Source organism: Eurosta solidaginis, chromosome 2 (assembly GCF_040869045.1).
Source record: "Eurosta solidaginis isolate ZX-2024a chromosome 2, ASM4086904v1, whole genome shotgun sequence".
Taxonomy (NCBI): domain Eukaryota; kingdom Metazoa; phylum Arthropoda; class Insecta; order Diptera; family Tephritidae; genus Eurosta; species Eurosta solidaginis.
In genome coordinates, this window is record NC_090320.1 from 206,985,684 (window position 1) to 207,010,025 (window position 24,342).

The 24,342-nt window shown below is 35.1% G+C and overlaps 2 protein-coding genes across 3 annotated transcripts; one reads left to right on the forward strand and one right to left on the reverse strand.

Annotated features, from left to right (window-relative positions):
• Positions 1-1,065: 1,065 nt before the first annotated feature.
• LOC137242576 (uncharacterized) lies at positions 1,066-2,357 on the forward strand. 2 transcript variants are annotated; one of them, XR_010950291.1, is made up of 4 exons: positions 1,066-1,358; positions 1,417-1,576; positions 1,662-1,748; positions 1,802-2,357. XR_010950291.1 is itself a non-coding variant. In XM_067769853.1 (3 exons), the coding sequence occupies exons 2-3, from the start codon at positions 1,533-1,535 to the stop codon at positions 2,325-2,327; spliced, it is 570 nt and encodes a 189-aa protein (XP_067625954.1). In that variant the 5' UTR covers positions 1,129-1,358; positions 1,417-1,532; the 3' UTR covers positions 2,328-2,357. The 2 variants fall into 2 exon arrangements, 1 of the variants encoding a protein (XP_067625954.1); XM_067769853.1 differs by lacking the exon at positions 1,662-1,748 and having other exon boundaries at positions 1,129-1,358.
• Positions 2,358-4,604: 2,247 nt separating this feature from the next.
• LOC137242575 (uncharacterized) lies at positions 4,605-6,996 on the reverse strand. Its single transcript, XM_067769851.1, has 4 exons — positions 6,389-6,996; positions 6,171-6,338; positions 5,898-6,106; positions 4,605-5,842 (listed from the first exon to the last, which is right to left on the reverse strand). The coding sequence occupies exons 1-4, from the start codon at positions 6,706-6,708 to the stop codon at positions 5,382-5,384; spliced, it is 1,158 nt and encodes a 385-aa protein (XP_067625952.1). The 5' UTR covers positions 6,709-6,996; the 3' UTR covers positions 4,605-5,381.
• Between the last annotated feature and the right edge of the window lie 17,346 nt (positions 6,997-24,342).

A 24,342-nucleotide genomic window follows, 5' to 3' on the forward strand; every position in this document is an offset into this window, starting at 1 on the left:
CCGATTCTAGTGTGGTAACAACATTCTTCACCACGGTAACGAAGTCATGTAGCAACTTTTACACCCTTTTTGTGTTCTACCCGCGAAAGTAACCGGATAATTTTTTACCCACAAAAATAGGTGATTACATCAATATAACCACGCAACAGATGTTGTTTAGAAAAAGGCAAAACTGAAAAATAAAGAATTGTAAGCGCAAATAAGTAAAGATAACAGTAAAAAAGTGTTGCATCTTGCCATACATATTTGTTTACATTATGTACTTTCACAGAATAAATTACAATAGCCGTGTTTTTTAACACGCGTATATCCGTTTACGCTTAAACTTTATATTGACTGCTAAGAGACAAACTATAAATACACCTCTGAAATTGCTGCGCATAAATTTTGTCCTACTAAATTTCAATACGCATTATACTCAGATGTAACTGAAATATGTGTCTTTGTTTCACCCTGTACACTAATTCTATGTATTATATGTGTGTCCACAATTCATCGCAACTGATTCAGCTATATGTTATACCCTATGGCCATCAGAGCGTTGCGTCTCCGCTTTTCGGTACACCCTGTTGCTGTAGCTAGTTGTTTTACCACAGCCGCTAGATGGGTCTCCTAAGCATTATCTAAGCGAAGATAGGCGTTTTTTAACACGCGCAAACGAAACGTATACGCGCGTGTTAAAAAACACGGCTAATATTCCTAAGTAGAAACTTATCTTGCATAATATGCATATACACATCGTCACGCTTAAAGCTTGAAACACAATGCCCTGACGCCGCGAAATAAACGCGACGAACATCGCCTTGTCAAAAATAGAATCCCCATAATTACATGAAGGTGAACACAATGAACGCCAAGAGCGGAATTTACGCGACGTCATTTTGCGACGATAGATTTAATTCTATCGTCGGCGCCGGGCGATGACGACAATTTATGCCAAAGGTGACCATATTTATTTTTTGCTTCAACGCTCACATTAAATTTAAACTAAAAATACATTTATCTCGTTCTTTAAAAAGCACAAACATACATTTCCAAACTTTGGATTAGAATAAATTAATTTGCATGATTATAATAAAGTTTTTCAGTGAGTTCTTTGTGTGAAGTCATTAGTTCCTTCTTCTCTCTTCCTTTGTCCTTTCATATGGTCACCCTTAGTATAGTCAAATCAGCTGTTTGTGTAAAATTATTTTGTGAAAATTTTGTATGCAAATTGAAAATTGAGAAATATAAGTGAATATATCATAGAAAAAGTTAAGGAAAACGATTGTTTATATAATCTTGGTTCTTCAGATTATAAAAATTTAAATAAAAAGCAGTCGTATTTGAAAATATTGGCATAGCATTGACCTTGGATGGTAAGTATTTATATGTTTTGATGTGGGTTCTTCTCATATGTTTAAGTATCCTTTTTAGGAGAAACATGTCGTAAAAAGTGGAAAAGTCTGCGAGACACTTATAAAAGGCGTTAGCGCTGTGCGCTATCTCCTTCCGGGAGCGCCGCAGGAAGTGCTACAAAAAGTTGGAAATACATGAATGCAATGCAGTTTTTAGACGACTATTCTGATTCAAGAAAGTAAGTCAGGGTTATGTATATTGCCGCGATTGGTTTGAGTGGTTTTCATTACATTTCGCAATTACTACACGTCTAAAAATTCCAGGAGTGGTATCAAAAGATGCGTTAGAATTCCCACAATATTTGGTACAGTGATACTCTATATGTAATATAGTGTGATCGGGAATGGGATGTATGTAATAGAAAATATATTAGATTATCAATCATATATTTTTTTCTTTTTAGAACTGTTGGAAATTGTGATCCTGGCATGATTAACGAACATACTGATGTATATGAAAAGTCAACAGATTACTCAAACTCTTCAAATCGTGAACCACTTATTGTATACGAATCGCAAATAAGCGAAAATTCGACAGATTGTTCCAATTCTCCAAATGCAATTATGGATGCTACTTTCGAACCGTATATAGTATACGAACCGCAGTTAGTTGACGAGAATTCCAAACCTTCAAATGATAAAGCAGCTAGAAGCTATGTCGCTCAGAATAAGAACCGGAAGTCAAAAAAGCAAGCAGATGCCGAAGTTACTTCAGTTTTCAAGGATGTGCTAAAAGAATGCGCAAAAACAATCCAAGAGATAGCTTGTGCCCCTGAGCAGGAAAAAATACGGGATTCAACTTCGCTTTTGTTTGAAAGCTTGGCGAAAACAATTTCCAGTGCCAACTTATCACAGAATAATGTGCGCAATATTGAAAGGAAAGTTGTTGCTTTAGTTTATGAAGAACTAGGAAAGACAAGTGTTCAATAATTTCACGTCTTTAGCTGATAGGTAAACAGTCGTAAGTCCAAAAAATATATTTTGAGAAATGAGAAAAACAAGTACCTCAATGACAATGATAATGGCAATACACCGTAAAGTTCGAAGTGTAGGCAACCAACAATATCTGAGCTAAGATCTTTTGCCAGAAGGTCAAGAAGCCATAATAAAATTGAAAAATGGTACTAGTTCCATTTGGACTAAAAGTGGAGTTGCGACTGCTTACCTCTCATTACAGACATATCGTTAGCTTAATGCACAAAGGACCTAACCAACATATTTGAAATTTGTACGAGTAGCGAATCACATTTTATTTTCGCGTTCACAAAACATAGAATGGCATTTCAAAAGTGGCTATGGTTCTAACCCTTTAAACTTTTTGTCAGGGCGTTTTTTAATATATACCAAAGTCTGCGAAAAATGCAGTATCAAAAAGTCTGTTGGTTAGGGCCTTTGTTAATTAAGCTAACGATATTTATGTATACCAGTTATTCCCAACGGCACTGTATGCCATTTTGGGTCATATGTTGCCTTTATACAGAGAATGGAGACCAAATTCGAGCGTTGAAGTATGCAATTTAATAACCTATCGGTATTGAATAACGTATATTCTATAGTTCAAATTTGTGAAAACATTGAAATTTTATTTAAAACTTGATAGCAACTAAATATACATACATCTTTCTCTTTTGCTAGATGCACAATTTTCAAGTAATTCAACTCAGAGACTAGACTAGTTAAGCCTTTAAACAAACCTATAAACTTTTTATTAATACACATACACTTTTGCTCACGCAGTTAATCCATGGTAATTTTATTATTCGTAGTTCAGGTTTTATTTCGTTTCATAAAGCAATTACGTAACTTATCAAAAAATACTACTAAACTTCTAATTTGTACATGGGTCCTTTTATGATAAAAATGTATTTTGTGTTTGTATGTATTGCCGATCTAGGGCTTTGGGGCGTTTTATCAGGAAAATCCTGAAACGTTTGTAACTTTCGCTATTGCTTTGCTAGTTTGGAAGTATGCCATAATTTTTCTGAGGGATAACAGCTCGTGTACAAAAATTATGAATAGTTGCATAGATTAAAATATAAGTTTGGAAATTAATTAGACATATTTTGCTAAACTTGTATGGAGCGAATTTAATGCGCTAAAGTAAGATGGCTGAATTATGTAAGCAGCTACAATAGACCTTTGTGAGAAAAAAATTCATTTTTGCCATAAAAGTAGATGCAAATCAAAACTGGACGTATTAATTGACAGTTTTATGTTACTTCGAGTAATGAAATTTTACTACTTGATGGTAAATGTGTGTGTGTGTATTGTAAAGACATACAGCAGCGAAAAGAAAAATAGCAGTGGCGATCAAATTAAATTCGCCAATTAAATTCTTTTTTTTCGATATTTGAAAAAAAGCTTCAATGAATTTTGGTGCTAAAACTATGCAAACCATTCGCAAAAAAGTTTACAAAAAATTCGAAAATTCGAGAGAATTTTACAAAAATTTCAAAGCTTTTATTAGAGTTCTCTTTTAATCTCTTTGAGTATGCAGCCTTCTAGTCCTATCAATTTTAGCCTAACAAAATTATAGATCTCTCAGAATTCGGATTGATTTTCGAAACTTTTTTCCCGACACGCATTTGGATATAAAAAAGTAATTGTTTCACGTTTTGTATAGAGGCAAATCTAAAACACCCTACGAGAGACCTATAACTTTGTTAGACTAAAATTGATTGCACTACAAGGCTGCATACTTAAAGAAATTCAGAGAACTCTAATAAAAGCTTTGAAATTTTTGTAAAATTCTCTCGAATTTTCGAATTTTTCGTAAACTTTTTGCGAATGGTTTGCATAGTTTTAGCAACAAAATTCATTGAAGCTTTTTCTTCAAATATCGAAAAAAAGGGATTTAATTGGCGAATTTAATTTGATTGCCACTGCTATTTTTCTGTTCGCTGCTGTTAATACAGAATACTTATTTAAATAAACTTATTACATACTAAAAATATTACATTTTGAATGATTGAATGATAAAATGAATTATACTGCATACTAAATTTTCAATATATATTTGGAAATTTTTATAGAGATTTTTAAAAACATTTAAATTAACATATTTCATACTAAATATTACATTTTGAATGATTGAATGATAAAATGAATTATACTGCATACTAAATTTTCAATATATATTTGGAAATTTTTATAGAGATTTTTAAAAACATTTAAATTAACATATTACATACTAAATATTACATTTTGAATGATTGAATGATAAAATGAATTATACTGCATACTAAATTTTCAAAATATATATAATTTTCAATATATATATATATATATATATGATCTATGAATGCGATAAGAATGAGTAACCTCAGTACAAATAAAAGATAATTATTTAACATTATCTCTACAAAATTTAAAGGCTAATATAGCAACGTAAATAAATACTTATAATAAATTAGAATGTGTGTGTTTCTTTCTAAATTGAGGAAAACCGTTTATTGGCTGGATACATAACAAGGCTAAATATTATTTCGGAAAAAGCACCAAATGACACCTTATGTGGAAAAATATAGTTTTGAATAGTCACTCGATTAGTTAATAAAGGATTTTCCGTACAAATTTCCAATTATAAGAATTTTATTAGCCATTCAGGCCCTCTTGAGAAGTAGGTTGCACCCTCCGAAAACGATAATATTATTATTTTTTAGCTCCCGTTGGCAGTGAAGTCCAATAATTGGTACATATCGACAGGTGGCAACAAAAAGGAGATTTTATATAAGGACTAAATGAGAGTGGAACTCTAAAACATATCAGCAAAAAGAAGAAAACAAGTTTTGTAAAAAGAAAGACAGCTCATTCAAACTTAATACAAAAGCTGTAGGATAAGAGGACATTTTACTGCACTTAAATTTTTCCAACCCTAGTTTACCGTATATTTTAAAGCTTCACTTTTAATATTATAAGATTTGGTAAAATAAAAAACGTAGCTACATATGTCCGCATTGGTATTTTAACTTACGTTTGCGGATTTCACACAGATCGCATTGGCCTTTCTAGTAAGTATTCCGCTAGTTCCTCTCTCAAACTAAATGCTTCATTTGTTGATCGATTGGAATGAGCAATTTGAATAGATGCCATTCTTGTTGAAAGTTGTCCACAATCGAAATTCCCATTTTCATCACTGCTGGCTCTATTCAGATCGAAGTATCCACTACTACTGTCAAGCATTAAATAATTGTGCAAGACTATAGTTGCTAAAACAATTTTGTCCACATTTTCTGGAGCAGCGTGAATCGTTGTATGAAGAACTCTCCATCTATTTGCTAATATACCAAAGGTGTTTTCAATGTGCACTCGTACGAAGGATAACCTTTTGTTATAATTTCGTTTGGCGGGTGACAAATTTCGACCAAGGTAAGGGCGCATGAGATTAGGCTTCAGAGGAAATGCGCTGTCACCGACGAAAAAATATGGAAATATTTGGTCCGTACCTATTTGAAATATGGCATCAATTAACTGAAACCTTATCTGTTATAAACATTTTACCTGGAAGGTTATCTGGGGGAGGAATTTCCAGGTCGTTTCTTAGAATCATGTTACCAAATACGCTTCGTGCCAAAATTGCAATCAGAACTACACTGAATGTCTTTTTGTAATTAAAAAAGAGTGAACCACTACGTTTGGGGCAAACTACTTTCACATGTTTGCCGTTCACCGCGCCGAGACAATGGGGCATTCCAGTTTTTGCATAGAACCTGTCCAAAATATAATATATGAGTATATATAGTTACTAAATACCATACTTCAATTGGAGCAAACCTGTCTGCAATGTTTTTCAATTCGGTTTGATTTGGTTGGGCAAGGTAAATTTCGCGTAGTCCATGCCAAATTGCATCGCATGTCTCGTATATTATTTTCCTAACTGTAGAAACACCCAATTTATATGACCAAGCTAAATACTGTGGATTACAGCCTTGTGCCAAGAACCTGTTGAAACTCCATTTTTACACAGATATATAGTTTATAAAGTTACTTACATCAAAGTGATACCCAAACGGATTTCTTCACTTATTGGTTCTCTTATGGAAAAACGTTGAAGTCGCTCTCGTAACAAATTCACTAGCGCATTAAACTTTGCAACATTCATACGTGTTGCCTTGAAGAAATGTTCTTCATCTGAGAGTTTCAACTGTGCGAAGGAAGTTTCGTGGAAGCTCAGAGTCTTCCTTGTACGATTAACTGGCCGCACCCACCATCGCCGCTTCAACTGCTGGCACACCTCGCGATATATATCCACCATTACAAAAATGATGTTTATAATTTTAAAAATTTTCAACAAACGGCCTCTGTTATTCATTTTTGTATATACTGCTAATCCTGACCTTAAATTGAATTCATTTCCCACAAGAAATAGTCACTAATATAAGAAATTATTTTCCATCGAAGAAATGACAGAAAATATCGCCGCCGCTGTCTATTGTGTTTAACTGGACGAAATATCTGAGCGTAAATTTGAAAAATGTCATCGCCCGACGCGGCGTATATCGTCGTCGCTCGGCATTGTGTTTACAGTAAAAGCCAAATTAAACTTCCTTAAGCGGGAGTCATTGGTGCCGTATATCGTATCGCTGTAGTCGTATCCCTAACGTAATCAGCTGTTTATCATTACGACGGTTAACCAAAAACTAATTGGTTGGCTACGATACGGTTACGACCTTAGCGGCACCAATAATCGATTGCATTGATTCTCATAAGGTTGGTCGAATCAGCTGATATAAGGTTACCGATACGGTTACCGATAAAGCACCAATGTCTTCAGCTTAATTCGCTAACCTCGTATCTACAAGTGGGACATTTTCGGTAAACGAAAATGGTTGCCACATCATATTTTCATTTGGGACCAAAATTCATCGAAAAAAGGACCAAATTTTTGTTTTATTTTATTAGTATAAAATACAAAATTTTTGGATATTTCCATATAAAATGTTTCTAAATATAGTGAAGACTTTTCTTTAATTCAAGCTGAATAAACAAATATATGTACATGCAAACAAAAATGGTATTATATTTTGACATAGGATAAGTCTATGTCTTTCACCAACCAAACGTTGTGAACCTAGTTTTGGTCACAAAGCTCTTGGTTCTAGCATTTGTTGTTGATTGCAATGAAATAAAATGTACAGTGCAGGTTTTAGTAAGAAACGGTTCAAAATTTGCGTTCTGGTGTTGCCGAACTATGTATGTGGAAAACTCAGTAATTCATAAACGAAACTAGGCAATTTGTTGATGCTATTTTTATAGATGATTCTTTTTATACTCAGTTGAGCAGAGCTCATAATTCATTACCAAAGACGAATAAAGCTATGAAAACTGGTAGGTGAGTTGAACTTATGACGCAGAATAGAAAATTAGTAAAATTTTGGACAATGGGCGTGGCTCCGCCCACTTTTAAAAGAAGGTAATTTAAAAGTTTTACAAGCTTGTAATTTGGCAGTCGTTGAAGATATTATGATGAAATTTGGCAGGAACGTTACTCCTATTACTATATGTATGCTTAATAAAAATTAACAAAATCGGAGAACGACCACGCCCACTTAAAAAAAATTTTTTTTAAAGTCAAATTTTAAAAAAAATTTTAATTACAGTATATAAGTAAATTATGTCAACATTCAACTCCAGTAATGATATGGTGAAACAAAATGCAAAATAAAAGAAAATTTTAAAATGGGGGTGGCTCCACCCCTTTTCATTTAATTTGTATAGGATAATTTTAATGCCATAAGTCGAACAAAAATTTACCAATTCTTGTGAAATTTCATAGGGGCTTAGATTCTGGGACGATAACTTATTTCTGTGAAAAAGGGCGAAATCGGTTGAAGGCACGCCCAGTTTTTATACACAGTCGGCCGTCTGTCCTTCCGCTCGGCCTTTAACACGATAACTTGAGAAAAAATCGATATATCTTTACTAAACTCAGTTCACGTACTTATCTGAACTCAGTTTGTATTGGTATAAAAAATGGCCGAAATCGGACTATGACCACGCCCACTTTTTCGATATCGAAAATTACGAAAAACGAAAAAATGCCATAATTTTATACCAAATACGAAAAAAGGGATGAAACATGGTATTTGGATTAGTTTATTGACACAAAATATAACTTTAGAAAAAAACTTTGTAAAATGGGTGTGACACCTACCATATTAAGTAGAAAGAAATGAAAAAGTCCTGTAGGGCGAAATAAAAAACCCTTGAAATCTTGGCAGGAATACTGTTCGTGGTATTATATATATAAATAAATTAGCGGTATCCAACAGAAGATGTTCTGGGTCACCCTGGTCCACATTTTGGTCGATATCTGGAAAACGCCTTCACATATAAAAATACCGCCACTCCCTTTTAAAAGCCTCCTTAATACCTTTAATTTGATACCCATATCGTACAAACACATTCTAGAGTCACCCCTGGTCCACCTTTATGATATCTCGAAAAGGCGTCCACCTATAGAACAAAGCCCCACACCCTTTCAAAATACTCATTAACACCTTTCATTTGATACCCATATCGTACAAACATATTCTAGAGTCACACCTGGTCCACCTTTATGGCGATATTTCAAAAAGGCGACCACCTATAGAACTAAGGTCCACTACCTTTTAAAATACTCATTAATACCTTTCGTTTGATACCTATATTGTACAAACGCATTCTGGATTCACCCCTGGTCCACCTTTATGCCGATATCTCGAAAAGGCGTCCACCTATAGAACTAAGCCCCACGCCCTTTTAAAATACTCATTAACATCTTTCGTTTGATACCCATATTGTACAAACGCATTCTAGAGTCCCCCTGGTCTACCTTTATGGCGATATCTCGAAAAAGCGACCACCTATACAACTACCACTGCTCCCTTTTAAAACCCTCAATAATACCTTTAATTTGATACCCATATCGTACAAACACATTCTAGAGTCACCCCTGGTCCACCTTTATGGCGATATCTCTAAAAGGCGACCACCTATACAACTACCACCACTCCCTTTTAAAACCTTCATTAATACCTTTAATTTGATACCCATATCGTACAAACACATTCTAGAGTCACCCCTGGTCCACCTTTATGGCGCTATCTCGTAAAGGCGTCCACCTGTAGAACTAAACTCCACGCCCTTTTGAAATACTCATTAACACCTTTCGTTTGGTATCCATATTGTACAAACGCATTCTAGAGTCACCCCTGGTCCACCTTTATGGCGATATCTCGAAAAGGCGCCCACCTATGGAACTAAGGCCCACTCCCTTTTAAAATGTTCATTAACCCCTTTCATTTTATACCCATATCGTACAAACAAATTCTAGGGTCACCCCTGGTCCACCTTTATGGCGATATCTCGAAACGGCGTCCACCTATGGAAATAAGGATCACACCCTTTTAAAATACTCATTAACACCTTTCATTTGATACCCATATCGTACAAACAAATTCTAGAGTCAACCCTGATCCACCTTTATGGCGATATCCCTAAATGGCGTCTACCTATAGAACTATGGCCCACTCCCTCTTAAAATACTCTTCAATACCTTTCATTTAATACATATGTCATACAAACACATTCCAGGGTTACCCTCGGTTCATTTTCCTACATGGTTATTTTCCCTTATGTTGCCACCATAGCTCTCAACTGAGTATGTAATGTTCGGTTACACCCGAACTTAACCTTCCTTACTTGTTCCCTTTACGTTTAAAGTCCATATGAGAGCCCAGATTCAGTAAGTGTGAGTTTTGATCCCAGGCCTCAGGGGTTCTGCTAGCACCTACGGGGATAATTTTATACAAAACATTTCTTCCGAAATCAAACCTCTTTTCCATTTGCTTCCTTCTGTCTTCGAGTTAAAATATTTCTTGTGCCAAGATACTTAGTTTTCAATTACCTTGCGTGGCTTAACACCACAATAGTCCTGGAATTCCTTGAACTCATTGAGCTGGGTGAGAAAGATTTAAATATCAACGTACCAAACGAGAAGTAATGCATAGAATTTCTTTGTATAAGTTTTGAGAGTGTTAGGCTCACGGCAGAGTGCTCGCTATAAGCTATGCTAGGCGAGAAGCAACTTTTATTTTCATATATTTTACATAGTGTTGTATAACCGATCGAAATATCTAGCCATTATTAATATTATTATAAAACAATAGTGTTTTTGATTAGTCGGTTATTTCATCAACAATTAACGACAATGTGTTTGCCAATACTTTTATCTTTAATGCCTGGCATATAATATATCCTATGTGAAATGTTATTGTTCTGGTATATTTTATTGACTGAGCAATTTTTTATGGTGAGAGTTCCATTGAAGTAAATTCAAAATTATATGGGGGTTAACGAAAGTGTTTCGAATTTCCTGAGTGAAAAAGAAAGAAAAGTACCAATCGTGGCTACTGCCTAAATAGGGACCATTTTTGGTCCAAATGGACCAAAGTGGCAACCGTGAAAGCGAAGAAAACTACCTTTCAAATTTCTCCACAGACACTGGTGAGTTTTTCGGTGATGACAGCGTTACCACGTGGCCAGAATCGCGGATAAAAGAACTGGTAACGATATTCGGTTACATAATGTTCTAGGTACTATTTTACCGGTAACGCTCAGAATCGGGGTGTTAGATGACGGTCTGCTCCTTGTAGCGGAAAATGGAGCTTTGATACGTTGATTAAACAAAAGTGGGGATAGAACAAAACCCTCCGGCAACCTTTGTTTAATTCTCACATTTACGCCTCGATTCTGAGCGTTGCCGGTAAAATAGTTTCCAGAACATTATGTAACCGAATATCGTTACCAGTTCTTTTATTCGCGATTCTGGCCCAAGTGGTAACGCTGCCATCATCAAGAAACTCACCAGTGTCTGTGGAGAAATTTGGGAGTTTTCTTCGCTTTTCACGCCAAAAATGGTCCCTTCCAACCCCATTTGGTCCGCTGATCCCTTTTCTTCAATTTTGGTCCTTTTTAGGCAGTAGCCAAGATTGGAACTTTTCTTTCATTTTCACTCAGGTAAAAATTCATAATATTGCCCAAAAATTCGCCACACTTTCGTTAGCCCCCATATAATTTTGAATTTACTTCAATGGAACTCTCACCATAAAAAATTGCTCAGTCAGTAAAACGTACCAGAACAATAACATTTCACCTGGGATATAATTAAGCCAGGCATTAAAAAGAAAAGTGTTGGCAAACACATTGTCGTTAATTGTTGATGAAATAACCGACTAATCAAAAAAAAAAAAACTCTTGTTTTATAATAATATTAATAACGGCTAGATATTTCGATCGGTTATACAACGCTATGTAAAATAAATATATGAAAATAAAAATTTCTTCTCGCCTAGCATAGCTTATAGCGAGCACCCTCCGTGAGCCTAACACTTTCAAAACTTATACAAAGAAATTCGATGCATTACTTCTCGTTTGGAAATTTGATATTTAAACCTTTCTCACCCAGCTCAATGAGTTCAAGGAATTCCAGGACTATTGTGGTGTTAAGCAACGCAAGGTAATTGAAAACTAAGTATATTCGCACAAGAAATATTTTAACTCGAAGACAGAAGGAAGCCAATGCAAAAGAGATTCGATCTCGGAAGAAATGTTTTGTATAAAATTATTCCCGTAGGTGCCAGCAGAACCCCTTAGTCCTGGGATCAAAACTCACACTTACTGAATCTAGGCTCTGATATTAAGTTTAAACGCTAAGAGAAAAGGTAAGCATCTATAAAAATAGGACTAACAAAATTGACTAGTTTCATTTATGATTTACTGAGTTTTCCACATACATAGTTCGGCAACACCAGAACGCAAATTTTGAACCGTTTCTTACTAAAACCTAACTGCACCATACATTTTATTTCATTGCAATCAACAACATAATGCTGGAACCAAGAGCTTTGTGACCAAAACTAGGTTCACAACGTTTGGTTGGTGGAAGACATAGACTTATCCTATGTCAAAATATAGTATCATTTTTGGTTGCATGCCCATATATTTGTTTGTTCAGCTTGAATTAAAGGAAAGTATCCACCATGTTTAGTCAAATTTTATATAGAAACATCCTAAAATTTTGTATTTTATACTAATAAAATAAAACAAAAATTTTGTTCTTTTTTTCGATGAATTTTGGTCCCAAATGAAAACATGGTGTGGCAACCGTGTTCGCTTTACCGAAAATGTCTCACTTGTAGATACGAGGTTAACGAATAAACGGGACGATGTGTATATGCATATTATGCATGTTAGGTTTCTACATAGGTATATTGTAATTTATTCCGTGAAAGTACATAATGTAAACAAATATGTATAGCAAGAGGCAACACTTTTTTACGATTATCTTTACTTATTTGCGCTTACAATTCTTTATTTTTCAGTTTTGCCTTTTCTGAACAACAGCTGTTGTGTGGTTATTTCGATGTAACCACCTACTTTTGTGGGTAAAAAATTATCCGGCTACTTTCGCAGGTAGAATACCAAAAGAGTGTAAAAGTTGCCACATGATTTCGTTACCGTGGTGAAGAATGTTGTTACCACAATAGAATCGGGGCGTTACTGAAGTTTCGTCTTGCCGTATTTTTGTAGCGTACCTTGATGGCGATTTTCTTGGTTCAGTCCGTGATTCATGGCACTTAGTGCAGTGACAGTGCTTTGCATTTTGCGGTAGCCATGCTGATGACTGATCGAAGATTTCAGGTAAATTTTTGAGTAGAACGGTTTCCAACGTCTTCGCTAATGGTAGAAGGAGTGACATCGTCGCCTTACCTTCGTCAGCTAGTTTCCCAGGCTTTAGTAGTGTAATTATCCTTGCCATCTTCCATTGTTCTGGAATGACAAAGGACAGAAACGACAAGGTAGAAACATGAATTAGGGTGCCCTCCTTGCCAAGGTGTTTATTCCGCAGGAAGGAAGTCCTGTAAACCGCCCCAACTATAGAAGAATTAGCCTTCTTGGTATCGCATATAACCTTAAAGAACGAAAGATAATACAAAAATAGAAAGGATATTATGACGACCTTATATTTAAATTTGTCGGGTGCTGTTTTTGCACTCTGTTTACCAACTGATGGGCCTTAATTTTTTGTGCCGACTGTGAACGATATCTGCTAATGCAGATAATGCAGATGAAAAGCTTTCCATCGCAGATACACACCATAACAGTTGTTGTTGTTGTTGTAGCAATAAAGACACTCCCCGAAGATTTTGGGAAGTGTTATCGTGTAACAAGCACCATTAAGGCACTATCAATAAGTGCAACGAGGCTCAGTGCCTCGGAGCAGCTTGAGCGCAGACCAAAGGGCCATAGTAGTATTGTGCTTCGAGGGGGCTCTTAAAGCCACAATAGAGGTGGATGGTTGGCGCAAGGGTGCTCAAATGGCGGACGAGGCCATACATGTGAACACAAATGGTTCCAAAATAGTGGAAGGAGATCGTAACAGGAAGGAACAGATCGTACAAACTGCCAGATCACTGTAGCGTGTTTCAAGCGGAAATATTAGCCGTAACCAAAGCATTAGAAACATTGGAAGAGAATAGTTTAAACTGCAGCCTCTTTATATTATATTTTATATTGACAGCCAAGCACCAATTAGGGCACATCCAAAAGTGTGTTAGAGTGTAAGCAATCTCTAGAAAGAATCGGGACAGGGGAAAGCATACATCTATATTGCGTCTCAGGGCATATAGGAATAGATAGGAATGAATGTGGTATTTAATATATAAATCACTATTTAATAATAAGCACTATTTATTTTTATAAAATATTTTTATTTAACCGCTCCTAAAAGTATGTTACAAAAAGTTTTTAAATATTTCAAACGAATGAAAATTTTTGAAAGACAATATTTTACAATTGAAAAATAAAAATTGACAAGAACAAAAAAATTCAATTTATTTAAAGTAGGTACATTTAAAGTTGAATATAAATATAACCCAACAATACTCCCCCTTCCGGAGATTTAATTTTAAATAAATTAAAAGTAACTTTCTTTTTTGTTTTTGTGTTAGGTATCTGTATTTTATCAATCATTGCTGGTTTTAAACGATCAATAGGAATAGATTTAATTTCATTGTTTATTTCAATTTTAAAGTTTTTAATATCTTTTTCAATAACTCTATAAGGACCTTCATACGGATGTTGCAAGGAATGTTTGTTTATTACACGTACAAAAACAAAATGACAATCTTTTAAATCTTTTGGAACAAAAATACCACTAGAATTTTGATGATGTTCCAAATTTGATTTAAAATTTTTAAAATGTTCACGCAAACTACTTAAAACAGCCGTTAAAGTTATATTCTCTGTAGTTGAAACAAATAATTCACCAGGTAATCTTAAATTTTGTCCATAAACCATTTCAGCCGGTGTTGCTGAAATATCTTCTTTAAAAATCGATCGCAAACCCATAAGTACTATTGGTAACTCTTCATACCAATCTCTGGATCCATTCATAGCCATTATTGAAGATTTAAGCTGTCTATGAAAACGTCTTATCATTCCATTAGCTTGGGGATGATAAGGAGAGTTTGTTATTTGATGACTTCCAAGAAGTTTCGTTAATTCTGAAAACAAGTTTGAAGTAAATTGAGATCCCTGATCTGTTGTTATTTCTAATGGAACTCCAAAACGTGAAATATATTCTTTAAAAAATTTATTTACAACCGTAACTGCAGAAATATCTCTTAGTGCGAATGCCTCTGGCCAACGTGTAAATCTATCAATTATAGTTAATATGTAACGATATCCTTTTGAAACAGGTAAGGGTCCAACAATATCTAAGTGAATGTGTTCAAATGTAGATTTTGGAATTGTAATTTTCATAACTGGAGATTTTGTATGACGATGTACTTTCGATTTTTGACAACTTATACATTCTTTAGACCAAGTATTAATATCTTTATTCATTTTAGGCCAAAAATATTTCTTAACTATCAAACGACGTGTGCTCTACTACCAGGATGTGAAATCCCATGTAACATATCAAATATTATTTTTCTTAAATTGTTTGGAATGAAAGGCCTAGGATTTTCTCCTGACACTTCGCACCATATATTAAAGTTAAGAACAGGAATTTTTATTAGTTTCAAATTTAAAAATGTTTGCCCTGAGGTAAGTTTGCTTAATTCACTGTCTTGTTGTTGTTCACTTTGTAAAATTTTTAAATTAATGTCCGAATTATTAATTGCTTCTACTTCAAACGCACGAGATAATGTATCAGCTACAACATTTTCTTGTCCTTTAATATACCTAATGTCATTCGTAAACTGAGCAATGAATTCCATATGTCTAGTCTGTCTTGGACTGCGTTCTGTTTTTGAATTTAAAGCAAATACAAGAGGCTTGTGATCTGTGAAAACTGTAAATTAACGTCCTTCTAGAAGGTAACGAAAATGTTTAATGTTCAAATAAATAGCTAATAGTTCCCTATCAAATGCACTATATTTAATTTCGGATGGAGACAATTTCTTTGAAAAGAATGCAAGTGGTTCTGACTTATTATTAAACGTTTGATGTATGACACCACCTATTGCCGTATTGGATGCATCTACATTTAAAGAAAGTTTTGCATCTTTGTTAAAATGATTTAACAATATCGCAGATGCAAACTTTTCTTTAATGCATTCGAAAGCTTTATTAGATGTATCGTCCCAAATTAAAATCTTGTCTCGCTTCTTATTTGTTCTATTAATTAAATCATAGATAACTGTCGTAAACTCTGCTAATTTTGGTATATATCGATGGCAATAATTAACCATACCAATAAATTTTTGTGCCTGCTTAATAGATTTTGGACGATCAAAATTTCGAATGGCTAAAACTTTTTCTTCTCCCGTTTCAGAAATATTATGTCCTAAAAAGTCAACATTTGTTACGCCAAAAGTACATTTACTTGGTTTTATATTTAAACCGTACTCCGTTAGGCGCTGAAATAGTACGCGAAGATCTTTGAAATGTTGTTCCTCATTTTCGCTTGCCACTAAGAGATCATCAATATATGTAAAAACAAAGTCTAAATCATTAACTACTTCATTAATAAATCTTTGAAAAGTTTGCGCGGAGTTCCTAAGCCCGAAAGGCATTCGTACAAATTCAAACATGCCAAAAGGCGTAGTGATTGCAGTTTTATAGATATCCTCTTCTGCCATTGGAATTTGGTGATAAGCTCTTACCAAATCTAATTTTGAAAATATTTTCTTATTTCTTAGATTCATGTTGAAGTCATGAACATGGGGCAAAGGATAACGATCAGGAACTGTTACGACATTTAATTTTCTAAAATCTCCACAAGGACGCCAGCCATTTAACTCCTTCTTGGGTACAAGATGGAAAGGAGATGCTACTGCTGAATTAGAAGGTCTACATATCCCTGTCTTTACTAAAAAATCGAATTCAGTTTTAGTTACTTTGAATTTAATGGGGTCTAAACGTCTTGGTTTAGAAAATGGCAAATTTCCTTCAGTGACTAATCTGTGAACTGTTGTATGTCTAACTGGTTGTGAATAATCTGGTTCAGAAAATAAAGAAGGAAATTCTTTTAGTAACTTTGTAAATTTGTTATCAACAGCGAAAACTTTTGGTAGCGAAACATTACGAACATCTACTAAGCATTTGCGTTTAACATCAACTAAGAGACCATATTTACACAAAAAATCAGCACCGATAATTGGTTTAGCTATATCTGCTATTAAAAACGTGAACGGAAATTCGCGACGCAGTCCTAAATTAATATTCAAAAGTTTTTTACCGTATGTCGAAATCGTTGAACCGTTAGCTGCAGTTAAAATAATATCTGATGACTTTTTCGAACTTGAAGATTTTGAAACCGGAAGCACTGAAATTTCTGCACCACTATCTATTAAAAAATTAAGTTTATTTGTTTTATCAAAAATAAATAAGCGACGTGTAAAGGTGTCTAAATGTCCGTTGTTTGTCGCCGTAACAACGGATAACTTTAGTTTGACGAACTATTATTTTTAAAAGCGCATGGTTTTTCGCACTTCAAAGCCTGATTACCAAACTTATAATGATACATACAGAGCCAATTTGGGTTGTCACGAGACTTTGATCGATATCTAGAAGGACTTCTAAAACGATTCCTACTAAAAGATCGGGACCTTGAATAATTTTGACTCATCTGATTTTTAATTTCACTGATCTCTAATGACAATTTTTCAAAATTTTTGCACATCATGTTAGTTGTTTGAACCAAATTTGAAATAATTGTATTTTCGCTTTTAGAATTTGGAAAATTACTAACTGAGGCTATTTCATTTTTATTATAAACTTCCCAAATATTATCGGCTAATTTAACTAATTCACTTATTTCATTCAAATTCGAATTAGTAAGAATAATACTTAAATTTTTGGGCAACTTCCTTATCCAAAGCTTTTTAAGAATTTCTTTGCTAAAATTGTTTCCAGAGAGTAGCACTAGAGACCGATAAAACTCAGAAGGTTTACGATCTCCCATTTCTGAATCGGATAACACTCGATCTAATTTGGCATTCTCACTTAATGAGTGCCGTTCAATTAAAATTTTCTTTAATGCAGAAAATTTGTCATTTTCAGGAGGATTTTGCATAAAATCAAGAATTGTCATAATTACATCCTGTGGAAGTGCAGTTATGACATATTCATATTTTGTCCCTTCCTGAGTAATGTTCTTTCGACTAAATTGCATTTCAGCATGGATGAACCATGCTTCAGGGCAATTAGTCCAAAATTGGGGAAGTTTTACCGATGTAGCAAAAATTTCACTATTTTGATTCACATATGGATTTGGTAAATCATTTTGATAATTTTCATTATCCAAATCAATAAGTGAATCGTTTACTTGATTTCGTGGTGTAGATGTACGTATATTATTTGATGGTGAATGAAACATTGTTAATAGAAATAACTACAAAAATTATATTATAGGAAGAAATAAAAATGTCCGGAAAGGAGCGTTTACAAAACCCAAATTATTAATCTATTTTGATACATATACAGATACATATAAATAATATTAATACTAGATACAGCTCACCAAATATTTGTCGCAATGGTTTAAAAATTGATTGATGAATTTAGACAATGTATTGTGCAATGGCTTTAAAATTGATTGATGAAATTGGACAATGTATTGTGCAATGGCTTTAATTGTTTTGTATTTGTAGCTTTTGTTGTTGTTGCTCTTGCAATGTTTGATTGAAAGGCTGATGTTAATGATGCAGCGGTAACGTCTGAAATAATGACAATCCAAAAATACTACGAAGACGACGTCGTGCAGTTGAAAATAAACTAATTTTATAGAAGTGAATCTAGTTTTTGGACCACCACGTCTACGTCAAATACGCGTTAGAGAGGGCTCTTGTGATGTTCACGATATATTTGGTATATATTTTCAACTTGTTTTTCAGATAATTCTTCGAGTAGTGAGGACACTTCACACTAGTTTAAAGGTACGAATTACAAAACTTTTAGCGAGTTAGAGCTGGACGTTGCAAGATGTTACGCACTTTAACAATTTGTTTAAGAATTTGCTGATAAAAACGTAATAAGTTGGATATAGTAAACAGAACTATGGTATCGTTTTCGGAAGTCAATATGGTTTCCACTCGCATAATATATAACTAGGAAGAGAATAAATCGATTTTGGCTGAACATCAACTGGTGGCGTTATTATTTCATACAGCATACAAGAATTAAAATTTGATTCGTTGTTTTTGAAGGACGGTTTTTATGTTTGGCTGGCTAGATCGCCAATGTGGTATTTAATATATAAATCACTATTTAATAATAAGCACTATTTATTTTTATAAAATATTTTTATTTAACCGCTCCTAAAAGTATGTTACAAAAAGTTTTTAAATATTTCAAACGAATGAAAATTTTTGAAAAACAATATTTTACAATTGAAAAATAAAAATTAACAAGAACAAAAAAATTCAATTTATTTAAAGTAGGTACATTTAAAGTTGAATATAAATATAACCTTACAATGAAAAAGCGGATGAACTAGCTAAAAAGGGAGTATTCTTTGAAACTTGCTCCGTAGACGTACCAATTAGATTGTGCGAGATTAAGAGAAGGCGGGAGGTACACATGATCGACCAAGCGGGAACGGCGTGGGCCCAAGCGCGGGGCTGTAAAGTGTCGAAGATTATGTGTAGGTCTTACATCCTTAGACTAACAAAGTTGCTTCTATAATTAAAAAGAGAGGACCGTAGACTCATGACGGGTTTTCTCACTGTACACTGCCTTCTGCCGTCACATGCCTTTAAATTAGGCTTGGTGAGTGATAGTAGGAAGTGCTGGTTGCAGGAGGAAACGATCGAGCACGTTTTGTGCTCGTGCCCTGCGCTTGCCAGGCTAAGGCTCCAGCTCTTAGGAGTGATACGGCTGTCAGATATAGAAGCAGCCAGTGGCACATAGTCTAGCGAGCTTTTAGTATTTGCCAAGAGGGCGGAGTTATTTTATAAAAGTGGTCCTTGTTTTTGAAAGGGTTTTTCAGTTTGGTCGCTAAACAAACTTCTGGTAAAACTACGGATTCAGTCTATGTGAGGGCCTCATGAACCGGCCAGTTCAACCTAACCGAACCTAACCTAAGGTACTAGCCCGACTACATGATGCACGATTTAATATGACCACATTGAAACTTTTAAGACATCCCGCCCCACACCCTCATTCCACGAGGAGCTTGGGTTCGCCAGCGCCTCACCTGCTAAATGTGTGTACAATACATACATACTTGTAAGTTCAAAGAGTGATTCATCGCTGGCTTTCAAAGCTAATGTTGTTGTTCTAGTATAATTACATACAGCATCAAATTAAAGAAATCGCACGATAGGATGTCACCCTGTCTGAATCCGAGTTTAGTTACGAAGGGCTGGGAGGTATTTGCCAGTTTTGACTGATGGTGTTGCTCAACGCCATTTTGCACAGCTGTATAATATTTGCAGGGACACCAAATTCAGACATAGCGGCATATAGGCAGCTCCTTTTTTTTCTATCGGAGACGGCTTTAAAACCGACGAAGAGGTGATGAGTGTCAATTCTTTTTTCGCGAAGTCGATCTGGTCGATGGTAGATTCACCAGGTCTGAACCCGCACTGATAAGGTCCTTTCTCATATACAACTGCCTATTCTTAAATTGAAGTGCTATTGTTATACTCAGCGTGCTTTGCACACAGAGTATATTAACTTTGATTGGATAACGGTTGGTTGTACAGGTATAAAGGAATCGAGATAGATATAGACTTCCATATATCAAAATCATCAGTATCGAAAAAAAAATTGATTGAGCCATGTCCGTCCGTCCGTCTGTCCGTTAACACGATAACTTGAGTAAATATTTAAGATATCTTCACCAAACTTGGTACACGAGCTTATCTGGAACCAGAATAGATTGGTGTTGGAAATGAGCGAAATCGGATGATAACCACGCCCACTTTTTATATACATATAACATTTTGGAAAACACAAAAAACCTGATTATTTAGTAAATAATACACCTAGAATGTTGAAATTTGACGTGTGGACTGATATTGAGACTCTTGATAAAACTTAAACGTTTTTTTTTTTTAAATGGGCGTGGCACCGCCCACTTGAGATAAAATTAAGTTTACAAATATTATTAATCATAAATCAAAAATCGTTATACCTATCGTAACAAAATTCGGCAGAGAGGTTGCCTTTACTATAAGGAATACCTCGAAGAAAAATTAACGAAATCGGTTAAGGACCACGCCCACTTTTATATAAAAGATTTTTAAAAGGGTCGTGGACGAATAAAATAAGATATGTATTTGCAAAAAAGAGTTTAATATCAATGGTATTTCATTTCCCAAATAGATTTATAACAATAATAAAAAGGAAAAAATTTAAATAAAAAAAAAATGGGCGTGGTACCGCCCCTTTTATGACTTAGCAATTTTCTATGTATCGGGAGGCATAACTTGAAGAAAAATTTACATATCGTAACAAAATTGGGTACACATATTTTCTTTATAGCAAGAATGTTTATTCTGTTTTACGTAGATTGAGAATGTCTGCTTCGTTCACTCCCCTAGAGACTAGGAAAAAACTAGCTATGCAGCTGATCCTTCCACAAATAACGTACTCAGAGCTCGTTTACAGTCAACTTGACTCTGCTTCGTCCCATAAAATTGATGTTACTTTTAACAACGTCACACGGTATGTTTACGGCCTACAAAAATATGATCATATATCTCCATGGAAGCGCAAAGTTATCGGATGCAGTATTTTTGAGTACATAGCAGCGCGAAATTGTATATACATGTACAAACTCATTGAATTTCAAACACCAAAGTATCTTTTTGAGAAACTTAAATTTTCAAAGTCTGGTAGACATCGCAAATTGATCATTCCCAAATATTTCTATTTGTGCTCTTCGAGGCTATTCTTTATACATGCTGTAAGGCTCTGGAATTCTATCCCAAATTTCCTTAAGGGTGTGTTGTGTAGGAACAACTACAGAAGGGTGATTCATGACTACTTCAGTTCAGGGAGCTTAATGTGATTGTGGTAAAACTTTATAGTCTTTCTTGTATTTCCACCTTTCTTTCTTTTACCAACAAAACTTTCTATTCGTTAAGATTATAATTATTGTTAGTATTTGTCTTATAAGAATTTAGGCTTAATTGTTAATTATTTTGCAATGTATAATCGTTGATGTGCTATAAAAGACTCTGTCTTACAGTCACAACCACTTTTTTTAAATAAATTGAAATTGAAATTGAAATATTTCTAGTAAAAATGGATGGGATCGGTTAAAGACCACGGCAACTGAGATATAAAACAAGTTTAAAAGGGTCGTAGACTAGAATAATAAGCTATAACTTAGCAAAAAATAGTTTTGAATTAATGATATTTCACTTATCTTAGCTGAGTGTAAAAATAACAAAGCCGCTGAACTGTGATGACTTGACTACTGATCTATTAAATTGCATCGTAATTCAAGGGGTAAACAAACGCAATACAAAGCTTTGAAGCTTCACAGCTTCATTATCAGATTCAATGTGGTCATAATAAATTTTTACCAAGATGGTTGGGATACTACCTTTTTGGTGCTTGGGATAGAAACGCACCGGATCTGTATCCGGTAAAGGACAAACAACAATGATAACAATCCTCAAAATCTTCGGGGAGTGTCTTTATCGGCACAAGAAGAAGAAGAAGGAATTACATCAACTTCATTGAAAAATATTGTCGGGCGAGTGCATGCCTGACGATTATATTCTAAGTATTCTTTTTACAGTCCACAAGAAAAAGATCCTGCAAACTGTGTCAACTATCGCGGCATCTGCCTTCTAGGAATCGGATGAGAGATTTGTCTAGCATATTGTGTAAAAGATTGAGGTCCGTGGACCAATTTACTGGACCCTATCAGTGCGACTTCAGACCTGCAAATATTCCATCGACGAGGCGTTCTCTATGTGCCATATCTTTAAAAAATTTACACTTTTTCATCGGTTTTGACGACACCTTCGACAGGACGAAAACAAATTGCTACACGATGAGATACCTAACTTTGGTTTTCTCCAAAACTTATACGATTGTGCAAAATGACGCTGAGCAACACTCCCAGCTAAGTGAAAATTGCGAAGGACCTCTCCGAAAATAGTGATTACTGAACCTGGTTTATATTTTAACAAAAATGTGTCTCTGTACAAATAAAGGACACCCTAATGTGCATACCCAATAAATAGTAAACGAAAATTCTAAATTGCTTTTGTCCCAACTCTTCACTCCCATTCGTCTCTGTGTAACTGTTATGTACACCTGCATTTTTATACTTAGTCATGCTCATCTGTTGCGTACTAATAAATTGCAGACACTGTCCGTTTTGACTTTGACATTTGAGGTGCTCAACCAAATCGTCGGTGCGCTCACAAAAACAGTTATGGGTTTTTCAGTAACTTTTCAGTAGATCAAAAAAACATATTTCTGATGTCCGTTTGTAAAATTTTGCAAATGTCGTATTCTGGAAATATTTTATGGAAAGTATGTTATTGATGTGTGAAGGAAAATATCAGGTTTTTTAACCCATTACGACGTGATAAATATTTGCGCCGTTTTATAGCACATAGCTGCTTTCAAACATGATTCAAATTTGCTTTTGGCGGTAGGGAAATGTATGCAATTTTTGCCGTATTTTCTCATAATGCTTGCGGAGATGAACCCCCAACCCCCTGGGAGGTGTGGCTTCATCAACCAGATATCTGTTGGGATGCCCAGGTGTGTGGGTATTCTACAGAAACTATTTGCTTAGTACTTCATTTCTTTCCGTAATGGGGAGTACTCTCGCCTCATTGTGTACGTGGTGTTTTGGGGACTTAAGAAGACAGCCCGTAGCAGTTCTGAGGGCAGTATTTTGGCAGGCTTGTATTTTCTTCCAGTGAGTTACCTTTAGGCTTGGCAACCATATCGAGGACGCGTAGTATGCAATCGGCCGACCAATTGCTTTGTAAGCAGTAATGAGCGTTTCTTTACATTTACCCCAAGTGCTGCCGGCAAGAGATTTGACGATTTTGTTACGGCTCTGGACTTTCGGTACAGTTGCGGTTGCATGCTCTCCAAAATGTAGAACCTGATCGAACGTCACACCCAAGATTTTAGGGTGTAAGACAGTCGGTAGCATGATGCCGATGTCGGGATGAAATATATTATATTGCACTGAGTGGTGGGTGATAAACGCAGGACCGCCTCCATTCCGCTCTCGCGGACGTTATGTCCAGAGCAGGTCCGCAATGCAGAACTTGCTGTGTGTTTGGTCTCATGGATCGTTGCAACGCGGATGTTATGCCGCTTCATGAAATACACTATCTCCGTGATATCCCCAGTTAACCCATTACAATTTAACTGCAGAATTCTTAAGTGTAACGGGGAGACGTCGTCACTCTGGGGGTAAGTGATAGTTGACTACGTCTCAGTTGAGGGAGGCCAGGACATAACT